Raw genomic sequence first — 21980 nt, forward strand, 5'->3', positions numbered from 1 at the left:
CAAGTTGAGATTTTCAGGTTCTTCATATGCTGAGTAATTTTGGCCTGGACATTTTTGTCTCAGCATTCAGTCAACGCTAAATGTATTCAGGCTACACATGCCAACCAGCCTTCTGTGGATTGTGGTTTCAGCGTTGCTATGTTTGTGAAGACTATGGCCAGTTTCAGATCCGGGCAGTGGTCCATCTCTTGGTTCAAATTCTCCGTGTCTGATCTGCTGTTTAGCATCAGAGACACACATGCACAGCCCAAGAGTGAGTCAGGAGTTCACAAACAACTCGATGGGATCTCCTTCCTGTGTTCACCCCCTCTTTACCATCTCTTGGTACTTTCCAATACCCTGGGGCTCCCCCTTTTGGGACCTCCATCCAGAACACTGAGGTTGTACGCACCTTGCTCTGTCTTGCACTTCCAACAACGACATGTATGTCCACGGCGAAATGCAGACAGACAAAGAAAAACAAAGCGGCAGGAACTTGCCCCCACCCCCTTGAGACAACAGCTCTTGTGACTGAGGAAGGTTCTCTTCCCTCAGAATTCCTGACATTTTGGGTTCTGGCCGCCACGGCGCTCACTACCAAGAGATTCGTCTCCCATTTCCCAAACCTGAATGAGAAAGATTCTCCTGAAGTTCTCTCTGGCTGTGCCAATGTCCATTTCTGGGATTTTGTTTTTATACCAGGCCAGTGGATGCCAGGAAAAAACTGAATTCATATTTTTATTTTTAGCCCAGACCACTCTCCTAAACTCCACATTTGCACAACCAACGGCTTAAATTAATACGGCACTTGGATGTTTAACCATTATTTTTAACCAAACAATATTCTTCACTGTCTCTTCTAAACCTGCTCTTTCCACTTTTCTGTTGAAGGGAACCTTTCCTTCTCAGTTACTCCAGCCAGAATCCATGGAGTCCTTCTTTACACTCCTCCAATCTGTCAGGAGATTCTCCAAATTGAAGCACAACCCCGACTTCCACCACCATATCCCCGTCCAGGCCCCGTCACCCTCCGCCTGAACCACAGCCACAGGCTGCCTGCAGGAATGGGCTCCTGCCTCTAACCTGGCCCCACTGATGTGGGCTCTCAACATAGAGACCAGACAAATCTTTAAAAGCCTAAGACTGCATTGCCCTCTGCTGAGAACCCGTTGTGGGCCCCTCTCATTCAGGGTGGAAGTGGTAATAGCCCGATGCAGACCCCCTATTGCTTCTCTGACAGAACCTGCTGTCAGTCTCCTCCCATCCAGTAGGGTGGCAGCGTCGGAGGGGCGTTGCAGACATAAATGCTCTTCCTTCCATCTGTATGATTAATTTCCTCAGTTCCCATCAGTCTTAACTCCAATGTTACCTTCTCAGTAAGGCTTCTTCTGACCCCCTGTTTTAAAGTGCAAACCCCTCCCCCTCCTCGGGCCCCTTCCCCTATTTCTTTCTCTACAGCACTCTGCACTTCTGCCATAATTCACAACGTATTATTTGCCATGCCTGCTGCCTCTCTGCTGGAATATCAGCTGCATGGCAGCAGAGATCTCTCCCTATTCTTTCACAGCTGTACTGTACGCCCAGTGTCAACCAGTGCATGGCTCAACAAATATTTACTGTGTTAAAAGAATAAATATCCCTAGAACACAGTGTGTGAGCACAGCACACAGCAGTAGGACCGGAGACCGAGACAAGGGCTGAGAAGCCACCTTGTAGGCCTTGTAAACTGAGACTGAGAGCTGACAGAATCCACACTATTTTCTCCAACTCACAAATCCCAGTTGTGAATTGCCTTATTGCTGTTCAATTCCAACAATTTTAGTAAAGGGCAGTTATGATACTTGTATATTTTATCTCTCTTACCAGATTTGACACGTGCATTTCAAAGGGAACACTGCTGAGTCATACATACATGTATGTTTTTTCCAGAGCAACTAACAAATTGGTCTGTCAACAGTGTAAAGTCAACAAATAACTTTCCAAACACTGTAATTAGAAGTGGTCACTGACTTACATTTTAAAGTACAAAGAAATGAGAGTCTGCAGTGTAAGAAGTGTGTTAATAAATGCACCTAACTGGGGCACCTGGGTGGCTCTGTCAGTTAAGCGTCTACCTTCGGCTCAGGCCATGATCTTGGGGTCCTGGGATCAAGCCCCATGGAGGGCTCTCTGCTCAGCAGGGAGTCTGCTTCTCCCTCTCCCTCTGCTCTGTGTGCCTCTCTCTCAAAATAAAATTTTTAAAACACACACACACACACACACACACACACACACACACACACACCCCTAACTTCAGAGAACAAAAGAGTGCTGGTCTTTGCAGAGGTCACCCGGGAAGCAGTCCACTAAGCCCAGTGGTGCTGTCCACTGTTTACAACCCAGGTAAATGTCTGACACTGCATGAACCTCTTAAGAAAAGCAGTCTTCTTTTTGTTGTTACACTTTTCTTCCTCCTGAAATAGTCTGACCTTATTAATCAGATTTGGCACAGAAAGGTCTTTTGCTATTTATGAAAATCAAATTCACCCTCATAAGATAAAAGATGAGTCACTACTAAGGATATTCAAAAGAATAAGCTCACATTCTGATGTAAATTCTAAGAAGATTTCAACAAAGGTTATAAACAAAACTTTCCAAAATGACTAAGGTGTTCAGGACAACATGCATGCAGGATCTAAAAATCCACATTACTTCACAGACACACCTTAAATAGAGTTCCTGGTCACCGTGCCAAGAAACTGCCTTACTGCAAAGCACAGCCTACAGTCAGATGAACAGGGATGCCTCCCATCCCTCACCCTCTCTCTCTCTCTCACAATGACACCTGAATACTCTCATTTCCTTCCTCTCTTTTTTTAATTTGGGGAATGGTCAATGCCAATAAGAGTTACTAAAGATTCTTTTCCTGAAAAGTTTCTAAAAAAAAAGAATGTTAAAAGGGTACTCGTAGTTAGTCACCACATGAATTAAGGGATCAAAATTACCGTCACGCAAAGTAGGACAACCTACTATCAAGTGCCATTGCATAAAATGAAAATGAAAAACAGAACATGGCCCATTGAGTATTCTTGGCTAAATATTTTAACCTACATCTAAATTTGAGGAAATGACTCAGTCATATCCAGAAGGTGTAAACCTCAGTGAGATAATTTGCCTGAATTCTTAAAAAAAAAAAAAAAAGTGTTATAAAAAAACAAAGAGATGGAAGACTTGTCTTGATTTAAAAAACAAAACAAAAAAACCCCACAGATCTAACCAAATGCAACATGACATTTAACTGGATCCTGAATTGAAAAACCAAAGCCAAAAACCACCACAAACAACATTTTGAGACACGTGGGGAATCTGAAATTAATGTTAATATCGTTAAGCGTGGTACTAGTTCTGTGGTTATATAAGGGTTTGTTCTTCCTCCTAGGAAAGGCGTGCTGGCACAGCGAACGGTCCCCCTGGTCATTTTGAAATGGCTCAGCAAGAACAAACGGAGTGCGAATGAGACGGGAGGAGGGCCGCAGGAGGGGAGGCCGGGAGGAGGGCAGCAGGAGGGGAGGCCGGGAGGAGGGCAGCAGGAGGGGAGGCCGGGAGGAGGGCAGCAGGAGGGGAGACCGGGAGGAGGGCAGCAGGAGGGGAGACCGGGAGGAGGGGAAACCGGGAGGAGGGCAGCAGGAGGGGAGGCCGGGAGGAGGGCAGCAGGAGGGGAAACCGGGAGGAGGGCAGAAGGAGGGGAGGCCGGGAGGAGGGCAGCAGGAGGGGAGGCCGGGAGGAGGGCAGCAGGAGGGGAGGCCGGGAGGAGGGCAGCAGGAGGGGAGGCCGGGAGGAGGGCAGCAGGAGGGGAGGCGGGGAGGAGGGCAGCAGGAGGGGAGGCCGGGAGGAGGGCAGCAGGAGGGGAGACATATGGGGATGCGCAGGTCTTGGTGAGGCGCGTAAAGAGGTTCATTTTTCTGGCTTTCAAATTTCCTGAAGTTTGACTATTTCCAAAATAAAAAGCTGGAGGAAATAAAGGAGAACCGCAGAGCAGTGAAAGCACTACACATCCTGTCACAGGGGTGTGTGCCCAAGCAAGAAGCCCTAACAGCTATCTTAGTTATAATAAGGTTTCTTGACACAAACCCCAAATCCCCCAATAGAAGAGGCAAGAAACAAAGGCCAGGAACGACGCATCCTGCCACCATTTTCTGCGCACACTTAAAAGAAATTTCCTAAACTGTCAAAAGAATCCTAATCCTCTGAACTTGTTTTACTTGGTTCTTATAAATGCGTTGACGGGTGGTATCATCTGAGGAGCTGTTCCTAAAAGGGAATTTTATTTTCCACTACTGGGGCATCCTCTCAGTTGGGAAGGACGTAGGAAGTGCAGCTGCTTTCTCTAAGGTGAAGATACTAGAGAATAAAGTAGAGCTGTGTGGTGTACCAAGACCCCCAATATAATGTAGGACACTGTGGGAAGGTCCTTGGGAACAATCTTAATTATTTTTAAATTGGCTAGTGCTTTCAATCATTAACATTGTATTTCGTATTTTATAGTATTCGTCTATAATCAAATATATTTTTATTACGTTATGTTAGTCACCATACAGTACATCATTAGTTTTCGATGTAGTGTTCCATGATTCGTTGTTTGCGTATAACACCCAGTGCTCCATAAGCAAAAGGACTGGCTTGAGTATATGACAGTTACTTTTAATTTTTCTAATTACATCTGATTTAATACTATTTAAAGAAGTTCAATTCAGATCCAGTATGTTTCTACACTCCTTTTCATTAACTATATAATTTCAATAGTCATCACTGAATCTCTTTCTCGTAAACACTAGAATTTAGAATACCCATCTAAGAATCACATTATAGTACTGGCCCACTAATACTCTTGTTCACTAGGAATATTATTCCCCCCAAAACAATCACTTTTCATTTAACTTGTTTTGAGAAAATTTACAAAATATATCTTAAAAAGAATCATATTGTCACTCAGGTTCAAGTAAAAAAGAAAAAAAACTGAAGAAAGCTAAACGCTAGTCTTTGGTCAAATGTTTCCCAGTGACCTGTCATCACAAAGGGGCAGAAGTGATGCTCACAGGAAAGCCAGGGGTGCCGCCCCCCCTGGATGAACGTCCCGGGGCCACCCGGCGTGGAGCGCGGCCTGTACGAGCTGGGAGGGGCACGACCTTACCAGACCTGCAGCACCGGTCTCCAGTCTGCATGCAGCTAGACTTTCCACCCTGAGGAACTGACCGCAGTCTTCATTTGACTAGGAAAGCAAAGCATTTGCTGTTTCCACAATATTCTCTCCCCCACCCCCATTTTCTACCCATGTGGCCGGTCCTGTGTGAAGTGGATGAGAGGCGGGGCTGCGGGCAGTGACAAGGGCTCAGGGACGAGGGCCACACTGCTCGAGCAGCATCTGCAACAGGAAGCAAGTTCAGCGTCTTCTTTTAGCGAAGAGGTCCACCAACAAGGGAGGAAGAAACTAAGTATGGTCTACTGTGTCTATTCTAAGAAGCTCTTCTAAGCAGTTCACAGACCAAAAGAGGACATATCAGGGATCACATGAGCCATGGCAAATCCGCCAATTTAAAACCAACTTTAAGAAAAGAAAAGAAAGCAGTATTTTCACGAGGATCATCTATGAGAAAAGGAAGGGGAGAAAGGAGATATGGGGAAAATATCTGTGGATCAAAATATCCAGAAGAGGATTTTCCTCCACAAAAATTTCAGAAACTGCTCCTTTAGATAATACATTAAACCTTACTTAAAAGAAACTGCGCTGTTGTTTTAAAAAAAAAAAAATCAAAACTAGGCCCGACTTAGGGTGCGTCAGTAACTATCACACAAATGTGAAAGTGAACCAAAATGTCCGCATGCATCTTTCTTCATCAAAATGTGAATGTGGTCTCAAGAAGAAATTCGACTCACTCTACAGAAAGTGCAACGTAACAAGAGCTACCTGTGTATCAGCAATGAACTGGAAAGCTTCATTAATTAAAGGAGCAACTGAAATACACTCCCTCAGACTCACTTAGGAAAAATGGCAAAGACAGAAGATGATCCTTTATAAGGAGATAGGAAAATGTTAAAGCATTCTGAATTTTATGAGAAATTCATTTAATAAAAATTTTAGAAATAATGGTAATCATGAGAATACACAATCCAAAATGAATCAAATTTACAACAAGTGGGTTCTAACTAACGGGTCCCTGATTGAGGAGGACCCTAAGGAACTCCAGTGCTCTGGAAAGAAAATGCTAATTCTTAGACCTCAAAAGGCACGGCCGGCTCATGAGCGAAGAGCTACCACTCGTGTTTCTGTAGTGCAGTCAATTAGGCTTCCTTCCTCTAACCAGAGCCAACAGTATGCTCATGCAACCGTTCTACCTTCTTGTGGTTTTTATACAAAACATTTCATCTTCGAGATATGATAAATATCCAAATTACCAAGTTCACCTTCCTCCCACCCCTTATCTCGCCACCCACTAATTCCCTGTCCAGAAAAAAATCACCAAAATGTTAAATACCACTGTATAGTCTCTAAGGGTTGCTGTAACAAATCATCATAAACTTGCTGACTTAGGACCACAGAAGTCTCCTCTCACAGTTCTGGAGAAAAGAAGTCCAAACTCGAGATGCTGGCAGGGGTGGTTCCTTCTGGAGGCTCCTACCGTCTTGTGGCCACCAGCAATCCTTGGCCTTCCTGGACTTGGAAACGCCTCTCTCTAATCTCTGTCTTCACAGGACCTTCTCCTGCTTCTCTTCTTCTCTTCTTATAAGGATGCTTGTTATGAGGCTTAAGATTCATTCAGATAATCCAGAATGAGGTCATCTCAAGATCCTTAACACTTTATCTGCAAAGGCCCTTTTTCCAAGTAAGGTTACATTCACAGGTCCCAGGCTGTCCTATCCTTGTGGGGGGGGGGGGCACCACTCCACTACAGTCACTGTCCTTCTAGGGTTAGCTATACCCTTATTACCAATAAAAGCTTGCTTCTTAAAAGAATTTCAGAAACATATCATACCATCATCTTTTTTCCAAAGCTTGTTTTACTTCAGTATTAGTTATCTGATAATTCTTTTCAGTTGGATCCATTTCCACAGAAATCCTCCTGAGTGTTTTCATTAGTCACCGTGAACAAGACTGGCATGGTCGAACAGGCAGATATCAAGTGCTTTACCCACAAGAATAGCGTTTTCATGGACGACCGAAGTAGACACCTTTTAGTGAGTCTTACACATTGACCTGGGTAGTCACCAATTTCACTGGATTGTGTTTTAATTTCTCCTTATCCACCCTAATCAGGATAAGCACTCTTCTAATGAGGTTAAACAGACAATTTTATAACCTGTCCAGGTACAAACATGCCTGAAGTGTTCAAACACTGCTTTTAATTTTTAAACTGTTACTGCTATTTAATTCATATACTAATAAATTCTCAATGTGCACATCTCAAATGAACCCCACTTTCTGAGAGAACGACTTCATGAAATGGGAATAGCTCCAAATTCTCTCATCAGACAAAAGAACCAAAATTTCAGATTTATTGGGTGATAAAAGATTTCATTATCAATGTTGGAAAAGTGCTTTCTTAAATGAGTCTTCCCAAAACGCAGCTCACCTATCTTTTTTGTAGTGACAGAAGAAACACCTCAGCTCCAAATTCAGGCCACCCACCAACCCCAACTTTTGTTCCGCTGCCCGGAAACACAAAAAACCTGGCACGAAGCCTGGCAAGCCCTACCCGCTCCTCCAATGAGGTCTGACCACGAGCGGGCAGCTCTCTGAGGGCATGCACATTTATATACCCACACAAAAGTTTCAAAATATCCGTGCAATCCTTCAAGAAAAATGTGACTGATACAATAACTTAAAAATTAAGAAATTATACAGAAAAGCCCAGGAGACACCACAAAAAGAGAGCAATACCCAACATACCCAACATCTTCTCAACTACCTAAGCTAAAAGAGCACATTTTGAATAAGAACTTTGCTACAAAAGCAAACAATATAGTATTAGTCTCTTTATAGAAAATGCTGCCTTTTCAATTAACACCCTTTTGCCTTATGCCCTGTTGTTGAAAATAAATCAACGGGTGTGAACAATCCATACCTCCACCAGGAATGATTGCCAACTTTGTTTCAACCAAGCCCATTTTTGCAGAGGAAGCTAAAAAGGAAGGAAGAAAATTAAGTAAAATCCATATCATCAGATTCAAATATTATGACTTGAAAAAGTTAGTAAAATCAGCTACAAATATTCTGTTTACTAATTAAACCTGTGTCACAAATCTTCTTAAAAGTTGCTTCAGAAGGCATTTAGTTATGGAAATAAGTCAACACCGTAAATGATACACATTAAGAGATTCACATAACATTTCCTGTTAAAAATTGCTCGGCAGTGAATGAATTTTCGATGCAGAAAGACCAGGGTTACAACTACATAATTTGACCTGATACTGCCAAGTCACGTTTGAAGGCTAAGACCGCATTAATTATTCAGGATGAGGAGCATAGGCTGTGTCTGACAAGCAGGAATCTCTAGCTGCCCAGGGAGCCCTCCAAATCAAACAGCTTAATATATCATATCAGATATGGCAGCTTGTCAGGACCGAATCTCTAGTTACTTTTGACAAATGGTTTTACTGTTCTGACAGCTGGACGGGGCTCCTCTTTCCGTGTTTTGTTTTCACGGCTACTTTAAAAACATCTTAATTATTTCTTTACTTGCACAGCCAAATGTACTTGGACCACCTCCCATACCCTAATTCCCAGAATCTGCCCTCTTTCAGAAATGGACTACATGTACCTTAGCTTTTACACTTAAAACTCATGATTTCAGACAAGTAAGTAGAGATCTAAAATAAAGTGGAAAGGGGAAAAGAGTCCACATGGACTAGCAGCTACAAATCCCAAGAAACAGTCAAAAATTATTGAAAACATAATTATATTGACTAGTTTTAACAGGCAGCTGCTGCAGGAGTGATAGTGGGGGCCGGGGGAAGAACGGTGACAGACAGCTGTTGCCTGCTTCGCCCAGTCCTTGGTCCCAGGGCCCCTTTATGTCACCCCAGTGTGACCATATGGTGGCAGTCTGCGGGGCTCTCGCAGGATAGGGGGAGTGACGGCCGTGGTGCCAGACTGCCTGGGTTCCAATCCCAGCTCAGCCACTGATTCTGGGCCTGCTACGTCTCCTCTCCGCGCCCCAGCTTCCTCAAGCACCAGACAGCGCCTCTCACAGAGGGTTAACAGGCCGACTGTGTGAGGTAATACACGTCAGGGGCTTCGAGCAGGGCCGGGCACTGGGTCAGCGCTCAGCACACGGCCAGCACTAACTGTTCTCATTATTATTTTCATCATCACCTCATCCGACCCACAGGAAACCAAGCAAGAAGAAAGTGAACCTCAAAGAGATTAAGTTATCATTCCTGTAGCTGACATGAATTAAGTGCTTGAACTGGGCACATGCCACAGATTAGTTCACTTGATCTTCACAACAGCTCCTGTCATTTCCCCCATTTTAGAGGAGGAAACTGATTGGACAGGGGCTGCGATTCAAATTCAGTTCTGTCTGACCCAATTCCCATTCTCCTCCCCTACTGCCAAGGCCAATAAGAGACTCTTAACAGACTGTTTTCTTAACGGGGAATCTTCAATACTTCATCAAACCCAATGGGTGACTTCTTCTAAATGTTCTACTCAACAACAGAGAAGAATAAAATATTTGGAATTATATGAAGAGTAAGCACAAACCTCATTTCCAATAGGATTAATTCTCACCTGCTACGCGTATATCACATGCTAGAGCCAGCTCAAGGCCACCACCCAAAGCAAGTCCATCTATCGCTGCAATTGTTGGCACTGGAAGATTAGCTGAAATAGAAGGAAAGATTTTATGTTTCTTCAGGAAGATCGCTATTACTAATAAAATAAATTACTATTTATTTTATTTATTTATTTATTATTTATTAGCTATTACTAATAAAATAAATTACTATGTAATTTATTTCAGACTCTTTTTTGTGAATTTATTTTTAAATGGGATACCACATTCAGAATTGTGCAGTCCTTTTCCTTTAACAAAATAGTCATTTCCTTTGTTGTTATTCTTCAAAAACATGCGATGATTGTGTAGAGTTCCACCAAATAAACATGCAATAATGTCTTTAAGTCCTCCCATATCATTGAAATACTTCCATAAATATTTTTTATTGAATTAGCACAATTACAGTTCCAACTTTGTAATCTTAGAGTGTAACATCTTTTTTTTTTAAGATTTTATTTATTTATTTGACAGAGAGAGACACAAGGGGAGAGAGAGAGAGAGAGAGAGAGCACAAGCATGGGGGAAGGGGAGAGGGAGAAGCAGGCTTCCAGCGGAGCAGGGACCCCAATGCGGGGCTCGATCCCAGGACCCCGGGATTATGCATGATCTGAGCCGAAGGCAGACACTTAACCGACTGAGCCACCCAGGTGCCCCGAGCCAAACGTCTTTGATGAGATGTTTGGTTCATACAAATTTCTATTTGAAATGATTTAGGTATAACTGCAAAATTCATGATCCTTTATGGGTCACCATGGTACTCAGAATGACAGTCTCATCCAATGAAGTAATAAATCTTCTCAAACCAGACAAAAGCAGACTGAGTGGCTGCTTGGGCCCTGCCCACTAACGAGTTCTATCACTGAGGAACGAGAACGACATGCCCTAGCTAGAAAATGATCAGGCTCTATCAAACAGCACACTTGAGATGGAAGAGGCATCTGAGAAGGTCCTGAGGACCTTCCCAAAAGCATGCTTGGGAAGGGGTCAGCCAACCACCGAGCTCAAACCAGACTTTCTTGAGCCCCGAATATTCTTTTAATGAGATTTTGTAAATTAGAACATACAAATTTCATTTTTATAACTGGTTCAAAAACTGGTTAATTATTCTGTGAAGCAGACTCCTCCTTATTAATTTTATTCTGACAATGGTAATGTGAAGTGAGGCTGGCCAAACTTATTATAGTATAAAAAGAACGTACCATCTCTTCTTGACTGCTCTGACAACAAATAAGAAATAATAATCACGTGGTGTGAGGTACTGGCTAATGCTACAGGGGTAATCTTATTGTAATACATAAATAGAGCAAATCAACACGTTATATACCTTAAACTTACACAACATCATATGGAAATTATAACCCAATTTTTAAAAAAATAAGTAAAACGTAAGGAAGGAAGTAAATAATAGTACCATCCCTAAAAATCTCTTTCTTCCACAGGTATTCTGAAATATGAAATTCCAGGCAGAGAGGTTCATTCTTTGACTCCTTTTAAAATACACGAATTTGTTGAAGTACACTGAGGTTTAGTCACACATGAAGGAATTTATCAGACTTATTTTAAGAGTGCAGTCTGAAAAGGCTGGGGTGGAGCACATACACATACTGCCCCCGAAGACAGAAGCATCCCGGCAGAGCAGGGGTGGATGCGGCTGCAGAGCAGGCGTGCTTCAACTGTTTGGACCTGCCTGAACATTCGGGGGGAGCTGAGGGCTCGAGGGGCCAGGCCAGACTCAAAAGGTACTCCCCAGGTGCACTTCACAGCACACTTGGTGAACAAATAAACAGACAGCTATGTCAGGGTCTACCGTCAGGAAATGAATTTAATGAAAACACAGTATCTGGTTAAGTTTATCTGTCAAAAAAAAAAAAAAAGAAAGAAAGAAAGATCAATGAAGAAATATAATGGCAAGTCCATCTGAGTGGCTTCCAAGATCATCTCAAACCACGACAAGTCAAGTGGAGTTACTCTGCTACCCAGCTATCAATCCTTTCTTTCTAAGAACCTAGCTAGCGATAGAAATGATCATTATTTCTAGACTCCTCCAGTCTCCTGCTTCCCCAGGCTCATGTCTCTCCCATCAGAACCTTCCCCTCGGCTTCCTTCCAGCTCACATACTTCTAGGACAAGCCTCCTGAGGGAGGAGAGTAAAGGAGCACCAGCACTGCCACTCGCCACCACTGCAGAGCTCCAGCTACACCCCACTTCTCCCAGACTGCTCCAGCTCTGCTTTCAGGGGCTGTCCCGTAACCAATGGGCACTATCTGGTCCCTATTAAACTTGCTGCCTCTGATGATCAGACATTAGTGCTGGACACTCCTCCATGAATTCCTCTCTTCATTTGCCTGGTGAACCCCTCTGTCAACTTTCCTGTCTTTCTTTCCACTTCCCGTTATTTCTCAACCTTCTTCCCCTCCCAACAGAAACTCCGCCCAGGAGGTCTCATTCCCACCCAGAACTTTTACCACACAGAATACCAAGGATGTCCAAATCCCTACCTCAAACCCAAACCTCCCTCTCAACTGCATCTCTCTGACTACCTGCCTATTGGGACATCTCCATTTAAATGCTTTCATGTTCAAACCAACTTCTTGTTAGTCCTTCTTCTAGATTCTGTTTCACACGTGGCAGTATCTCCCCCGACCAAGCTACCCAAGACATACCCAGAGTCATCCAGGATGTCCTCCTTCCCATAGCTCACAAAGCTGCAAGCCCCCCTCCCTTTCCTACAGCCAGAGTCCTGGGTCCCTTCATTCCTCAGCAGCAGGAAGTCCCTCCCAGACTTTCACCTGCGACTGGCCCCTTCCAACGCCTCTTCCATATTTCCTGTATTATAATCTTTCTAAAATGCAAATGCAGTCATGCTATTCCCCCATTTAAAACTGTACAATGATTTATTCCACACTCGGGATAAAAATGGAGAAAACAATTAACATGGCACAGGAGGCACCTGATAAACTAGGTTCTGTCCACCTGCCCCACCTCTCTCCAACCTCAGGCACATACTCTTTGCCCCAGAAGTTCTTCCCATCCATGCCTGTGGACAAGCGGCCCTCTGCCTGGCATGCCTAGCTAGTACCTAATGATCTTTCAAGGCACTGCTCAAAAGTCCCTTCCTCTGCACCTCCATGGCACTCTGTACGTACTTTCTAGCAGAGCATTTACCACCATATCACCCATTCTGAAACAGAGATGAACATTACATCGGTGCTGGAAAGTAACATCCTTCTTCCTACTCTGGGACTGTTTCTTCTGTCCCTATGACTTTAAACCTCGTATTCTCCCTGCTTTTCTTATTATGAACTTCTTTCACTTAATACTTTAAAGAAATAACATGAATGTATGTAGCCCAGTGGAGCTACAGAAAAGATCGATAAAGTGTAAAGGGTTCCAGAGCGGGGGAGAGAGACCAGGAAGAGGGTGGAGGTGTTCTCTCCTTGCCTTGTGAAAATGCCAAAGGCGCTCAGCAGCCACCTACAGGAAGCTGGCTCTGCAGAGATAGGAATCATAAAGCTGAGTTTAAAAGACCTCTACAATCAAACCCAGGCCTGAAATATATGTACTACTGAGTTCCGGTTTCTGAAAATTCCAACTCCTAGCTGACAGGGGTTCTCTCATATTCTTTAGATTCCACCCCCAAAATAGGAACAAATTCATACGCAAAGAGGAATTTCTCTTTGCATCAAATCGTGAACTGAAAATGTAAACTAAGTACACGGGCCGAAGGAATAAGTTGACTATAAATTACAAAAGTAAAATTCCACAAGTTCATAAGCCCTGAAGCATCCCAGTAAGCATATGGCAAGATTACAATCCGTGCTCATCTATAATGTTCGCAACACTACATCGGGAACAGATGCCTCAAAAAGACCTGGCAAGGCTTTGCTCTACAATTTTATTAGTTACTATTTTCAAATAAATATCATTATTTAAAAATCATACTAGCCAACAGAAAGTTTAAAAGCTTTTATTTTTTAGAAGTATATAGAATGTCATTAAAAGGAAAAAAGAGGTAATGTACATTAAAAACACAAATAAAAATTAGTAAATATACCCTCCCTTTCACTGTAAGAGGTGCTATAAACAAACATGTTGATAAAATAAAACGGTGGGGGAGAAGGCATGCGCACCAGGCAGGTTTCAGGTTCTGCCTGACCTGGAGTAACAAGGTAGGAAACAAGGAGAAATAAACAAATGCAAACATGCTAATCTGGGAGATGGCGGTGGGGGAAAGTGGTGAAATGAATTGTCTCATGCTCAAATTTTCTTAATCCTGAAGTTAAAGAAGTAACACTTTCCCCCTATATGCTCCTATTCTTTGGAAATAATGATAATTATTTTTAAATTTGATAGTTAAAAACTTAAGAAATTTTCTCAAGGGGCTAAAAGTTTTTTAACATTACATTTTATGTGAAATATAAAATAAAATGACAAGAAATGTAGGGTCAGGTCCTTATACAAAACAAGAACAACAAGGAAAATAGGGTATTAACACTCTCAAATCATTAAAAAGGTAAATTACTTTCTCCTTTCAAATGCTAATGAACATAAATTAGCATTATATAAAGCAGTCAATAAGATTTTTCCTACTAAAAATTACTTAAACAGAACAGCTCAATTAGCATTCAAGGAGTAATTAAATTTCAACCATTTTACAATATTATAAATTCTAAAGTTCTAGTGTGTCAACTGTATGCTTCAATTAAAAAAAATTTCTTTAATTAAAATTTGTTTTTTAATCTTAAATTTTATGTACTCTTAATCTTTCCCTGAAAGACGTCTCTCTTAGCAAATTTTCTTCGGGAAAAGATGAGTCAACCCAAAGCACATGCTAGTTTCACGGTTACCTCATATGCTTGTTTTTACATCCAGTATTTTTTCTGCTTGGTAGCGCTTAATAATCTTAGTGGACTTAATACAACACACTTCAGAAGGGCAGATCATCCACCTCAGAGAACTGAGAAATATCACAACGGCGGTTGGGTAAGAGCGTGGCTGGATGACACGGGAGCCGCCGGGAACAGAGTCTATTCCCAACAGCAAAAGGAAGAAATTATCACTCGGCAGGTTACGCAACCAACAGGATCAGATACTATTTTGAGTTTAGTACCAGGAAATAGGCCAGGTATGACAAAGAACATAATAATCCTTTGAAATGCTCCTAAAAATATAATTAAAAGCAAACAATTAAAGTTTGGCTATTTCAAGAAAAAATAAAGGAGCTGCACAGGAAGGCTCTGGTCTACCTCAGGGTCAGCAGGAGGACGCCCAGTGACGGAGGGACACTGGAGTCAGGAGACCAGGAATGAGGGAAAATGGGGAGCAGGTTTACTTTCAGCTCCGAGAGAGATATCCTATGTAACAGAGGTTTTCAGATGTTTCCAGGAAAATATAATTCAATTATTAAAGGAAAACGCTAGTGTCAGCTGTGACTTTTAAATATGGCTTTGACTGAAGAATCATGTTCTTATACAAAACAGAAATATGTCAAAAGAAATGCTCATATAGCATACTAGAAGTCTGACTTTATTGAAATCATTCAAAAAGAATAGAAATAAAATCAAGATTGAGAATTATAATAAATTCCTAATTATCATGAATTCCAACTCAAACTTTTTCACCTTCATGCATCATCTCCCATTCCCAACATCAAGTTTCAAAGGAACCACAGAAACAAAACACAACCACTCCTGCCCACAGCGTGCAGGTAGCTGCACCTCTGGAAGCCCAGCCAGGGCCTCTGGGCAAGAAGCCAGCCTGGACGCCAACACACACTCGCACCTCAGCACACAGTGGGGTTCAAGGCCTGTAAATGGGAGCCACTGTCCCCAGGAGTCAGGGGGTGACCACTCTGCAATGAGAAAAGATGCTCGATTTTTCTAATCCTACCTCTTATTTACCTGTCTTCTTAATTTTCCATATAGCTGCCTATGTATCGAGCACGTACAAGAAAGTGCTTACTATGTTTCACTGTCCTAAGCACCTTACAAATATTACTTAAACCTCCGATCTGCCTGACATCAGAACCAGTAGGACCTTCCCTGCTGATGGGGACACAGGGCAGAGGAGTTGCCATCACTTGTCTGGTGCAACCATAATTCGAGTTCAGGCGGCCTGACTCCAGGGACTTGCTCATAACCATGACTGCTCATCACCAGCTCTCCCAGCCTGGACTCAGAGCTGGTGAGCCAGGACTCGGCTCTGCAAAACAACATCCCATCTTTCCTCAAGGACCTGTGCGCCTGAGTCTGAAGAAAGGGAAATGCTGAGACCCCGTGAGAAGTCTGACAAGCACACTGGCTCTGAGTTCTGCTAACTGCTGGAGACCTAGAACAACACGTAGTTCACCAGGCCCAACCAGGAGAACCAGGGCAACGGGGAACAATACAACTATGCAGGTGACTGTAACAGAGTTCTGACTTGGAACCTCCCCGCAAACCTCCAGCCCAGACTGCCCCCGGCGCATGACCACAGGTTATTAGACAAGGGCCAACACCACAGCATCCCTTTCCTACCAAAATTCCAAACAAATAAAGCCTGCCTGGAGAAACAGAAAAGGGTAAGCAAGGTTAAGCCCCCAAACATTCCCACCCCACAGCCTTGTCTGGAAGATTGTAATAGACAGAACTGAGCCATAACTTCCACTGTCAACTGCTGTTCCAGGTGTTCACTACAATGAATGAATGAATGAATGAATGAATGGGAGAGAAATAGCAAGCTCCTGGCACATCAAATGCTGCCTGACATGACACATGTAGTTATTTCCATTTCTTTTTTTTTTAAGATTTTATTTATTTATTTGAGAGAGAGAGAATGAGAGAGAGCACGAGAGGGAAGAGGGTCAGAGGGAGAAGCAGACTCCCCGCTGGGCAGGGAGCCCGATGTGGGACTCGATCCCGGGGACTCCAGGACCATGACCTGAGCCGAAGGCAGTCACCTAACCAACTGAGCCACCCAGGCGCCCAGTTATTTCCATTTCTGATGAAAACATAACACTAGAAGTAGTTTACTTTTACCTGGTAGGAAAAAAATACACCATTCCTGCCTGGCTTCATGATCTCTCTCAGGCTGTATATCCTCCCTTTGCAAAGCACAGTTTGTGGACTTGGAAGCTTGTTGAAACGTACAACCCCAGGTCCCACGCCGCAACTACCCCACCAGGAGCTGCATTTGAACAAGATCTGCAGGTCAAGCTCTGGATACGCAGCTAATCCACAGGGAACCTGACCACCTCACCACCCTGCAGGGTAACATGCTGACCCACTACACAGAGAGAGGAAGCAGTACGAGCCCTAACTCTTTCCGTAAGACCCAAATGTAACGGTAGGAAAGACTTAACATACAAACGTTTGTAGCAGCTTTATGTGCTACATCCATATGATGGAACACTACTCAGCAATAAAAAGGAACCAACTACTGCCCCATCCATGCTAAACATCAATGAACCTCAAAAAAATACGCTGAAAGATAACATGCAAATTAATACATACTGCGCTCCATTTACTAAAAATTCTAAAAATGGAAACTAGTCTCCAGTGATGGAAAGCAGCTCAGTAGCCATCTGAGGACAGGAAGGGGATGGGATGGGGCAGAGGAAAGGGATCACCGAGGGCCATGAAGAAACTTCTGGGGGTGATGGACATGTTCACCATCTTGGTTGTGGTCATGTTTCCAAAAGTCAAAATCAACACATGGTACATGCGAATACATGCATCCTATTGTCTGTCAGTTATACCTCAAGAGATCTCTTCCTAAAACGTCTATGACTGGAGTAATATGAAAATGATAAATCCAAGAGAATAAAGTATACTAGTTTCCTGATCTTTTAAAATGGGTCAATTAAATATACAATTTATATTTTTATAGATATAATTTAAAATCAAGTAACACGGGTAGGAATCAATTTAAAATTATAAAGAAATAGCATTAAGAAAAAATGATGAGGGGACGCCTGGGTGGCTCAGTTGGTTGGGCAACTGCCTTCGGCTCAGGTCATGATCCCGGAGTCCCGGGATCGAGTCCCGCATCGGGCTCCCTGCTCGGCGGGGAGTCTGCTTCTCCCTCTGACCCAACCCCCTCTCATGCTCTCTCTCTATCTCATTCTCTCTCTCAGATAAATAAATAAAATCTTAAAAAAAAAAATGATGAGAAAAGTAAAAGGGAACAATTTGGTTTTTTTAACTGAAATACAACCGACATACAATATTATATTAGCCTCAGGTGTATAACATAGTGATTTGACAAGTCTATACATAACTCAGTGCTCGCTCACCAAGGTAAGTCTGGTTACCACTGGTTACCATACAACGTTATTATTAGATTACTGCCTATTCCCTGCGCTGTCATCTCCACGACTTACTGATTTTACAACTGCAAGTCTGTACCTCTTAACCCTCTGTATCTATTTTACTTATTCCCTCCCCCACCCTCTGACAATCCCCGTTTGCTCTCCCTATTTAAGCATCCGGTTTGTTTGCTTGTTTGTTCACTTGTTTTTTTAGATTGCACATATAAGTGAAATCCCATGATATTTGTCTTTCTCTGGTCTGACTTATTTCATTTAGCATAATACCGTCTAGGTCCATCCATGTTGTTGCAAATGTGAAGATCTCATTGTTTTCTATGGCTGAGTAATATTCCACTGTGTGGGGGCGCATGCGCATACTACATCTTCTTTATCCATCCATCTATCAATGGACAATTAGGTTGTTTCCATATCTGGACTATTGTAAATAATGTTGCAATAAACAGGGCTGCAGACATCTTTTCAAATTAGTGTTTTTATTTTCTCTGGGTAAATAACCCAGTATTTACTGGATCATACGGTAGTTCTATTTTCACTTTTCTGAGGAACCTCCATACCATTTCCCATACTGGCTGCACGAATTTATATTCCCACCAACAGTACACAAGTGTTTCTCTTTCACCTCATCTTTACCAAAACTTGTTACTCCTTATCTTTGATACTAGCCATTCTGATAGGTATAAAGTGATATCTCATTGTAGTTCTGATTTGCATTTCCCAGATGAGTGATGTTGAGCATCTTTTCACGTGACTGTTGGCCATCTGCATGTCTTCTTTGGAAAAATGTCTGTTTAGGTCCTCGGCCCATTTTCTAATCAGACTGGTTTTTGGTGTTGAGTTGTAGGAGTTCTTTATATATTTTGGATATTAACTCCATATCAGATATACATCATTTGCAAATATCTTCTTCCATTCACTAGGTTGCCTTTTTGTTTTGTCAATGGCTTCCCTTGCTGTGCAAAAGCTTTTTGTTTTGATGTAGTCCCAATAGTTTATTTTTGCTTGTTTCCCTTGCCTGAGGAGACATGTCCATAAATATGTTGCTCAGGGTAACGGGGAGGGAAGAATTTAAAACTGGAAATATACCAATTCTGTCACTGCTCATAGTAAGAAGTCAATAAAACTTTCCAAAGGAAAGGATCAAATACACTATGTAAAGTTATAATAAAAATAACCAGCTGAGGGACGCCTGGTGGTTCAGTTGGCTAAGCGTCCGACTCTTGATTTTGGCTCAGGTCATGATCTAAGGATCATGAGATTGAGCCCGTTGACCAGCTCCGCACTCAGCGGGGAGTCTGCTTGAGATTCTCTCTCCCTCTCCCTCTACCCCTACCCCTGCACGCACAGTCACTCTCTTCCTCTCTCACTAAAATAAATAAATCTTAAAAAAGAAACCCACAAAAAGAATCCAAAAAAAAAAAAACCATACAGCATACTTAATATGATCTTTTAAATGTAAAATCACCAAAATCAGAAGGCACAGAAAATCATGACAGACGTTAACACCACAAGTATCAATACATTTAAAGAACCTGTATTCATCTGGTAAGGAAAAGACTCCATGTGGATCATGAAGCAAAACCCAATTACAAGTAGAACATTAGAGAAAATCTACAACAAGGGAGAAAATAAAATTTTAAAAATTTGAAGGATGGGTATGGTGTATCTCAGCATCAAATACAAAGAAATTATCTCATAATCTTAATAAGTAATGGGCAATATTTGAGTAAAAGCATTAAACGGGCAAAGGAGAAGCACTTTATTAGGCTTAATAAAGGAAAAGTCCACAATGAAGATCTAGCGGCAATAAAATATCTACTACGCACAAAATAACACAGCAGCAGCGTCCACAAAGCAGACACACGATAAAGAACAGGGTCATCACAGCACAAACGTTACAGCCACTCTCCGGCCATTATACAACAATTAAACTAAAAAATTATAACAAAAATACTAGCTAATCGGGGACAGACAAATATGGATGGCCTGAAGGCATAGTTTCTTCCCCATTTTAGTAGCTTAGCAGAGACAGCAGGCTCCACGTGTGAGGATCAATCTAGGAGAAGTGCAGGCTCTAGCCACCTGCCTCCAGAGGTAGTTTCCCGCAAGGCCACCTTCCCGACTGGAAAGTGTCCAGTGTACATGGCTGTACAGATGTTCCCTTCCTCCCTGATGCTAAATATACACAGCATTACAGAAATGGGTCCCACGCTCCCAGAACTACGTCCCCTAAATGTCTTCTACCATAACAAATTATTTATTTAAAGAGATAATATAAAAAAATAATAAATGGGCTTATCCTTAGCTCAGCTACACCCTCCTTCTTTCCCAGAACACCTCTGTGCAAAGTGCCCTGTGAGTCACGCAACGCTGGCGCTGGGCCAACTGCCGCAGGAGGCAGCCAGTACAAACCCAGTGTGGCTGTGACGGGGAAGCTGCCCCAGGTGGGACAAATAAGCAAATCTCCTCTTCAGCAGATCTAAAGCCACAACCTTCAGCGTAGCTCGTATCAGTGATTAAGAGAACATTTTGCCCATTTCTACACTTTATTTTATTTTTCAATTTATTCCAAACCTTAGACAGAAGGAGGATTTCTATTTATTAAGGCTCCCTTAGATAGCATATGGTATGTACAATGTCTTCTGCACTGCTGTTTGTCATAGTAAAAAACTAAAAGTTATCTAAATGTCCATCAATGAAGGAAATAATTACATACATTATGGTATGCCTGTAGCAAATAATACAAGGAAACAATTATTTTAAATGCAGTGGTAAAACATTCCACACCGCAGAAAACTAGACTCCAAACTATTCCCAGAAATAGTTTTTCAAATACAATGTCTATCCCCCAGCCAAAGGATAACCAAGAAAACAAGACAGAGTAGAAAAAAAACATTAAGAAAACACCCACGCAAAATCGAGATCCATAATCTTCAAACGCTGACTCTCAAATAGACATGAAGCCAAGCATGAAACCGTAAATGATAAAAACTGACACAATAGTTTTTTAAAAGAACCAAAAAGTATTTTAAAATGAAATAAAAAACTCAATGTTTGTAATGAATTGGGTGCAGCTTAGGAGAAAATCAGTGAGCTATAAACCATTCAGAGACAGGTAAGGAGGCACAAACACGGAAAAGATGGAAGAGGAGACACAGACATGCAATAAGAAGGTCTGACATGAGCCAAACTGGCAGAAAACAGTGAACCAAATATCCCTTGTCATGGGTTTAAAAGAAAGCAGCAAATGTAACCTGAAGAAAAAAAAATTAATGAAAATCAGGACGGAAATTAATAAAACAGAAACGAGAGGGGATTAACAAAGCCCAAAACCGATTTCTGGAATGTACACTAGAACTGATAAAGCTATGCAGAGGCAGATCCAAGAAGAAAAAGGTATGAGGGCGCCAGCAAGCAGGCTCAGGAGTGAAAGGAGACAACCACTGTTGACTCTTCAGAGACACTAAGAGAACGTTACCAATGACTTCATGCCGATGCATTTAAAAATCTAGATGAAATGGATAAATTCCTAGAAAAGTATTAATTTCCAGAAATAAAACTTAAAAACAGACAACTTGTTTATGTGGTCATTTTCATATAAGTGTGTGCAAATAATCTAAATCAATGTATGTATACAAATATACATATTCATGTAAAAGCCAAGAAAAGACCTAAAAATACTAAAATCATTAAATATTAAAATATTAAGTCAGGGCACTGGCAGTAATTACTTATCTGGAGAGAAAGGGAATGGGGAAAACCTGCTACAAGAAGTTCTAATTTTTTACATTAAACACACATTCAGATATGCCTTATGGAATTAAAAGCTAACGAACATAAAAAAGCCAAAAAAGAATGAAAGGGATTTCCCTTTTCCCCTTCAA

At 42.0% G+C, this 21980-nt stretch overlaps 1 protein-coding gene across 8 annotated transcripts in view; it reads right to left on the reverse strand.

The window, feature by feature from the left end:
- Positions 1 to 21980, reverse strand: part of AUH (AU RNA binding methylglutaconyl-CoA hydratase) — a 269714-nt gene that overhangs the window by 197780 nt on the left and 49954 nt on the right. For 7 of the 8 annotated variants that reach the window (XM_088019055.1, XM_088019054.1, XM_088019053.1 and 4 more), the window contains 2 exons: positions 9746 to 9838; positions 8079 to 8135 (listed from right to left, as the gene is read on the reverse strand). In XM_088019055.1, the coding sequence (XP_087875181.1) occupies positions 8079 to 8135; positions 9746 to 9838 (150 nt within the window). Of the gene's footprint in view, positions 1 to 8078; positions 8136 to 9745; positions 9839 to 21980 lie in introns of those variants that run through there. The other variant, XM_088019060.1, reaches the window with a different exon arrangement.

This window comes from Eumetopias jubatus, unplaced genomic scaffold (assembly GCF_037043125.1).
Source record: "Eumetopias jubatus isolate StellerSeaLion01/CBP00866 unplaced genomic scaffold, mEumJub1_p1.0 scaffold_15, whole genome shotgun sequence".
NCBI classification, from domain to species: Eukaryota; Metazoa; Chordata; class Mammalia; order Carnivora; family Otariidae; genus Eumetopias; species Eumetopias jubatus.